Below are 8060 nucleotides of genomic sequence, written 5' to 3' on the forward strand. Positions count from 1 at the left end.
TACATGTAAAACAAACTTTTTGACTATAGATATTGACAAGAAAATAAGCAAGGCACAGGATGAGATAAATAAACTTGTAGACAGCTTTGTCAACTCACCGGATTCACTATCAGTTTTTGAAGAGAAGATAGCAAATTTTGAGGAAGAATTACTCAAATTAGAAAGGGAAAAAGAAATAATCATAAATAAGCCAAAACATTTGAGATCTAAACTAAGTCCAAGATTGGACTATTTAGCATCTCTACAAAAAGAAATTTCTGAGGCATTAATATAGGGAAGCAAAACACCGGCAGAGCATTTGCAGCATCTCACTGGTACAGTGAAGAGAATTGAGATAGCAATAAAGGATAGTAAGAAGTTTATGGATAGTATAAACTTGATTTTGGGAGATCTTTTTCAGATAATCACTACCCAGCTACAAGGTTGAGGGTATAGAAAGATGAACCTACTAGCATCTTGACAACCTTTGTCATTGATGCCAAAGGGGGAGTAGTGGGATGAGAAAATTCAAATCACAAGAATCATATGCTCAGGGGGAGCACACACATTTTTGGTAACATTTTTTTGGACTACACATTTTTGGATACTTTTTGAAATTTCTCATGAGTGTTGCCATCAATACCAAAGGGGGAGATTGTTGGAATATGCGCACTCCAATGAGACATTGTATGTGATTGAAGGTTTTTTCATTGATGGCAACCTTGCAATCCTATGACACTAGCAAGACAGTATACCGACAAAGTATTACACAGACAAGATAGTGCACTAGCATCAGCAAATCACACAATACACTGGCACTCAAGACACTGGCACCGACACAGAAGAAAAGAGGTATACCAGCACAGAGGCCGACAGGATTTTTGTTATACAATATTTTGTTTATTATTGTAAGGGGACTTGGAAAATTGTAAAATGACTCTTATATATAAAGGAGATCATTGTAGACATTTGAAATAGTGATGTAGAAGGATTAAGGAAAATATTAGGCAGACCTAATGTGCGAAATATAGGTCATGAGGTATATGTAAAGAACAGAGCAGGAACCAGTACTAAATTTGGCATTGAAGATGCTATTGTAAAGCAGTACAAGTTATTGGATTAGTATAATCCTTATTGTAAGTCAGTGTGACTTCCCATTGAGCAGTGAGCTCTAGGCAGTTGGCCTTCCTGCATGTGCAGGCCCCTATTGTAAGTAATATTCTCTTATTGGCCAGTGAGTGAATATTGTGGGTCACAAATCCCACCGAGGTTTTTCCCACACCGGGTTTCCTCATTAAACATCTTGTGTTATGGTGTGTTTTTCATGTGGATGTTCTTGATTCTGTTTATTGCATTATTTCTTGCATACTGGTACACTGTTATATTATGTTCTGCATGTTTTAAGTCAAGAAATTCTAAACACTGGTTAGATACTGATTCACACCCCCCTCTCAGTATCTGTGGGACCCCTAACAATAACAAGTCACATTATTTTTTTGAATAGATTTTCTATAACCTATGCCGGTTTGTGTTCTACATTGATTAGATAAGTGTCCAAATCTTCCACAAACATTACATCTTACATTCATTCTACAATTTTCAGAGTTGTGACCAACTTTGTTGCATTTTGAATATTGACCGGTGGGTGTGTTGATGTTCTGATAATTTCTAAATCTACAATGATTTTCTCTATGCCCATACTTATTACAGTTAAAGCATTTTCCATTGAATTTATAAGCATTAGGTTGCCTTACCAGTTTGCTGTGATCCTGAGTGTTTGCAGTACCGGAGCTTTCTCCTACTTCAAAGCCAATTCAACAAGTATCACCATTAGGTTTCTGAATCTTCAACAAGTCACCAAGTTCTTCTGAGCTTTTCTTGAATTTGTCTTTGTGTTGATTTGCAATATCTAGTTCTCTTTTTGTCTCATCAATTCATTGTAGTCATTCTGTGTATGCATCAGATCTGTCTTCAATAGGTCATTTTCATAGCTAAGTCTTGTGTTCTCATTTGCTGCATCACTTAGTCTTTTGGTCAATTCTTCTTCATTATTCTTCCTATCTTCAATTTCTTTACAAAATCTCATGGTCATGTCTTGCATCTCATTCTTCATTGTTATGTTCTCCAGTTTCAGCTTGCTTATCTCATCATTAAGTGATTCCTTTTCATCATTTTCATTTTGCATCTTTTCACATAATTCTCTTCTCTTGTTTCTTGCAATGGTAAAATTCTCTTGAAGTGACTGAATGATATCCTGAGTTGCCTTTAGATCATCTTCAAGTTTGATGTTTTTTAATTTTTCTACATCGTAGTCTGAGAGAGCTGCTTCTAGTTGCTTCATCAAATTTTCCATCTTTACCGGTCTCAAGATCTTCCTCAAGCTATTGGGCTTCTGAAAATAGAGGACCAATCTCTGATACCAATTGTTAGGATTCCCATAGATACTCAGAGGAGGGGGGGGGGGGGGGTGAATCAGTATCTGACCGGTAATTAGAATTTCTTAACTTAAAACATGTAGAGCATATTATAACAGTGTACCGGTATGCAAGAAATAATGCAATAAATAGAAATGAAAGAAACCACATAAGAAACACACCATAACACAATATTTTAGCGAGGAAACCCGGTGTGGGAAAAACCTTAGTGGGATTTGTGACCCACAATATTCACTTACTGGCCAATATGAGAATATTACTTACAAGAGGGGCCTGCACATGTAGGAAGGCCAATTGCCTAGAGCTCATTGCTCAATGGGAAGTCTCACTGACTTACAATGTGGATTATACAAATCCAATGTCTTGTACTGCTTTACAATAGCATCTATAATGCCAGATTCAGTACCGATTTCTGCTTTGCTTCTTACATAAACCCTTTAACCTATATTCCGCATAATAGGTCTGCCTAATATTTTTCCTTCTACATTCTATCTCTTACCAAATGTCTACAATGATCTCTCTTATATATAAGAGTCATTTTACAACTTGCCAAGTCGGCTTACAAAGTTTTTACAATAATAAATAAAATAAAATATATCAAAATTCATGTCGGCCTCTGTGTCGGTGGTCTGAGTGTCGGTGTAGAGTGTGATCTGTTGATGTCGGTGCCATAGGATTGTAAGGTTGCCATCAATGACAAAACCTTCAATCACCTTCAATGTCTCATTGGAGTGTGCATATGCCAACATATTGGTATCTGAAAACAAAGAAGTACCAGTTAGTGTGCGACAAGACCTTCTTTGCCAAGAGATGGCACTCTGAGTTCAAGGAAGAGGACAAGGTTGAGGAAGACAGTCTGCAAATGCAGAGATGTTAGAAGAGATGAGACAGATTCAAGCACGATTGCAAGCAATGGAACTCACACAAAGAAGGGGAGCTGACGTAGGGGATGTCAGTGACAGAGAGGAAGAACCTCAAGAAGAAGAAGCGGGACTTGAGGAAGAAGGATTTGACACAAGAATCATGAGAGCGATTATGGGAGCAAGTTCCAAACCAAAATTGGAGGTGCCTATGTATGCAGGTAGCTTGGATGTTGAGGAGCTAATTGATTGGATTAGTGCAATGGATAAATATTTTGAGTATGAGAATGTTGCAAATGACAAGCAAGTGAAGTTTGTAGTAACCTGATTGAAGGGTCATGCATCTCTCTGGTGGGATGGAGTGCAAGATGAAAGGAGACATAAAGGCAAGTCCAAGATCAAAAGAAGGGATAGGATGGTGGAAAACTAAAAGGTAAATTCTTCCCTAAAGATTACCAAATCTTTTAAATAAATTGCAAAATCTTAGACAAAAAGAAATGTTAGTTAAAGATTTTACAAAAGAATTTTATAGGTTGACCATTAGAGCTGGTCACATCAAGGATGATCCTGAAAAAGTGGCTAGATATCTCAATGGATTGAGATACAATATCCAATATGAAATTAACCTATTGTGCCCTAGAACAGTGGAAGAAGCATACCAGTATGCTCTCAAAGAAGAAGAGAAACTCACCAGGAAACAAACACAAAGATCCAGAGGAAAAGGTCGAAGCTTCAGAGGAAGAGGATCACAAAGTGGTAGAGGTCAATGGAAAGCTCAAATAGATTAGGCTAGTAGTTCAAATCAATAGGAACAATCTTCTTGGGGTAAGGATTCTTTTAGGGGAAGATGACCTTATTCAAGAGGTAGAGGTAGAGGATTTTTTGGTAAATGTTTTAAATGTAATAAGATTGGACATAGATCTTATGAGTGTCTAGAGAATCTTACCACCAGTCAGTGAAGTGCTCAGATTGCTCATGGTGAAGACAAGAAAGCTGCAGAGGAACTTGTCACTTATAAAGATGCACCTGAAATTGGAGAATCACTCTTGATGAAAAGGGTGTTACTTAAACCCAACAAGGAGGTAGTAGAACCACCTCAAAGAAATAACTTGTTTAGGACAATGTGAAAGAGTGGAGGAAAATGTTACAAAGTCATCATAGATAGCGAGAGCACAGACAATCTAGTTTTGACAGAGATGGTGGAGAAACTAGGATTGAAAAAGGTAATGCATCTTACTCCCTATAAAGTATCATGGTTGCAAAAAGGGCATCAACTTTTGGTTAAGGAACAATGCAAGGTGGATTTCCAAATAGGAACTTATAAAGATAAAATAGTGTGCGATGTTATGCCTATGAATATTTGCCACATTCTACTTGGAAGACCCTGGCAATATGACAGAAAAGCTATCCATGATGGGAGGCACAACACTTACACTTTTGTGAAGGATGGAAAGAAGCACATTCTTACACCTCTAAAGGAAGAACAATATGTTGTTGAACCAAGCTCTAGAGTGATTCTGATGGGAGGTAAGGAATTTTTACATCAAATGAAGACAAAAGAGGTAAACTTTGCTTTGGTAGGAAAGCTCAAAGGTGTGGTCACTAGTACAAAATTGCTTGATTTGCCTGAAGAAATTCAAGACATGTTGAAAGAGAATATAGACATAGTAGTGGATGATCTTCCTGATGCTTTACCTCCATTGAGTGTTATTTTTAGGGTCATATTGTATATATAGATAGCAAAATCAGAAAACCAAAAAATCAATGCACATAAAGAACACCAGAATACCCTAGGAAAACCTCCCACGTGGAGGTGAAAAAACCAACTATAATCTCAAATATTATTATGACAAATCAGTACGAGTCTTTAACAAATATTCTTCAACACTTGAAGCAATCAGAACTATAGAATGTGAATACTAGTATGGAGTACTCAAACTAGGGCATACACAGTAATGAAATGACTTATCTGCAGTACACTTGAATGCTGATTCAAGACACCATTTGCAAATCAGTTCATTGCCTCAAGAAGGTTTGTTTCCCTTTGTATCTAGTTTTCTTTCCTCTGAATAAGCTTCATTGTCCTCAAGGTGGAGTTCGTTATTTCCAGAAAGCAGTTCGGTGAGAATAGAAGATGATTCATCGCTAATAAGAATGTATTCGTTGATGACTACATGGATTCGTTGATTATTGTTGAATGAATGTATTCTTTGATTGTCACTAAAGGAGATCACTGTGTGGAATGAATGTGTAATAAGTATGAATGATGCTTTGTATATATATGTGACATAGCCTCCCAATTTACCTAGGTTGGCTTTATTGTTTTGGTGCCAAGAATAGGATCAAACCTATAGATTACAAGTTACATTCATATAGGTCTTGTCCAATACAATTGCAAGTTACATATAGGTCTTGCTTAATTACAATTTACATTCAATAGGTCTTGTCCTATCCACAAGTTACATTATATAGGTCTTGCCCTATCCACAAGTTACATTATATAGGTCTTTCCCAATATTCATAGAAAGCTATAATTACATGTAATCTGAACTTAGCTATAATTTTAACACTCCCTCTTAGCTAGGGAGGATTCTAGCCAAATAAAAAATCATCATGGACCTTTCCATGATATCCATCTTGCATTGCCCACAAAGGATGGATTCAAAACTTTATTATGCACACTTGTAAGAAATGAATACACACAAATATATAAATATACATCAAGAACTTATTTCATGATATCCATCTTGCATTGCCCATAGAGGATGGAACCACCTTGCATTGCCTGTAGAGGGTGAGAAGAGGTCTTACACCTCAAAACTTCTCCACTAAGAAGAATAACCTACCACCTTGCTTTTTGCAGAGGGTGGTTCCACCTTGTATTGCCCGCAGAGGGTGACTCCACCTTGCATTGCTTGTAGAGGGTGGAAGATGCAACTTAATGCATCATTAGGACTGAGACTCCCTCTCAGCCAAAGTTGTGTTCTCCACAACTCCAAGTCTCTCTCTGAAGTACACAAACTTCACTCAAGAAAGAGACTTGGTGAGAACAACTTCAATAGTGCTGACATATTTCAGCTGAATTGCACTTTTCTGTATCATATCACAAATATAGTGATAATGAGATTCCACATGTTTTGACCTGTCATAAAACATAAGATTAACAAACATCTTAATACAATTTTAATTGACACAATTAATGACTTTGGGTTCCCAAGGTTGCCCAAACAACTTAGCAAGAAGCTTTGTGAAGCCACATTACTTCACACTTGATGCAATATACTCAGCTTCCAATATACTCAATGCAATTGATGACTGATACCTATTGGCACAAGAGATCACGATTGAACCCAACCTAAAATAGATTCCTAAAGTGTGCTTCTTGTCAGTAATACATTCTTCCCAATAAAAATCAAAGTAGCCTTCCAAGGAAATGACGGTGTTGATTAGATACTTTAGCCAGTAGCCAACTGTTTCTTGCAAATATCTCAGGATATCCTTGGTTGCAACAAGATGAGAATGCTTTGGTTTGTTCATAAACTAGTTGATAACAAATGCATCAAGGATTCAATCAACTATCTGTACTCTGATGGATCTACAAAAATGAACTCAATTTCGTCAAGTTAGTTTCTATAGGAGTAGACATAGGTTCGCAATCCATCATTCCAAATTTATTCAGTATACTTCCTTGACTTAGAATAATTTCATTAGATCTTGCCATACTTCTGACCCTGGAAAGTAATGCATTAAGCCTAAGTCCTTCATTTCAAACTCTAAAGCTAATTCTTTCTTCATGTAGAGATGAGACAATTTTCACCAGTTAAAAATAAATCATCCAAAATTAGCATTTCACCAAAAAATACTTTTAAAGTAAAGGTTATAATCAACATCATTCTTGCAAGATTCTAAACTAATCAAATACTTGTCAATCTTTTCATACCAAGCTCAAGAAGCTTGCTTGAGGCCGTAAAGAGATTTTCTTTAATCTGCACACATGAGATTCTCTATCTTGATTCTCATAACCTTCTAATTATTTAATATAGACAACATTAAGAAAAAAGTCTTTATATCCAACTTCCAGCCTACAACATTAGCTATAATGGTTCTAATATTAGTATATCTAGCAGCAAGAGCAAATGTTTCCTTCTAACTATGAGCTACACGTCTAGCTTCATATTTTCTTAAGAACTTCCATATGAAACTCCCTCTTGATTCTTAATATAAAATTGTGGTAATCAAGTCTCATGAAGATTACATAATATAAGAATCAATCAAGGAGGCAGTCATAAATCAAAGATGAGAAATGCCAATCTTTTCCTTACTTCACTTTTATGAAATGGACCCATAGCACAATCATTATGATCATGGCATACCTTCAAGTGAAGAAACCAAGATCCCTCTTAACCTTGAAGGCATGGTAATTCAAGAATCTCTTGAAGAGAAGCATCAACATGATTAAATATCCCAATAGAATGAATTAACATGTAAAATAACTTATCTCTTTATTGACTAGACTTCCACCATTGACAACATATGCCAAGATTGCTCAAAAGGATATTGCCAGTCTATGATCAACTTCAATCATAGTGTAAAGCTACACAACATTGTTTAAATGTAAGATTGTTTTCCATAGTTGAATAACAGAGAGTTAGTTGTGTCTGATCATATCAGAAAACTAAGGCAAGTATATGACTTTAGAAAATATTTTACAAAAGCCATAAGCAAGGTATATAAGCCAAATTGTCTTTCTAGCCAATGTGTAAAATCATATATGAGTATCAATCAC

General features: G+C 36.2%; 1 protein-coding gene across 1 annotated transcript; it reads left to right on the forward strand.

The window, feature by feature from the left end:
* The first annotated feature begins 4470 nt into the window (after positions 1-4470).
* LOC131051497 (uncharacterized) lies at positions 4471-5010 on the forward strand. Its single transcript, XM_057986055.2, has one exon. The coding sequence runs from the start codon at positions 4471-4473 to the stop codon at positions 5008-5010; it is 540 nt and encodes a 179-aa protein (XP_057842038.1).
* The last annotated feature ends 3050 nt before the right edge of the window (positions 5011-8060 follow it).

The sequence above is a fragment of the Cryptomeria japonica genome, chromosome 2 (genome assembly GCF_030272615.1).
Source record: "Cryptomeria japonica chromosome 2, Sugi_1.0, whole genome shotgun sequence".
In the NCBI taxonomy this organism is placed as follows: Eukaryota; Viridiplantae; Streptophyta; class Pinopsida; order Cupressales; family Cupressaceae; genus Cryptomeria; species Cryptomeria japonica.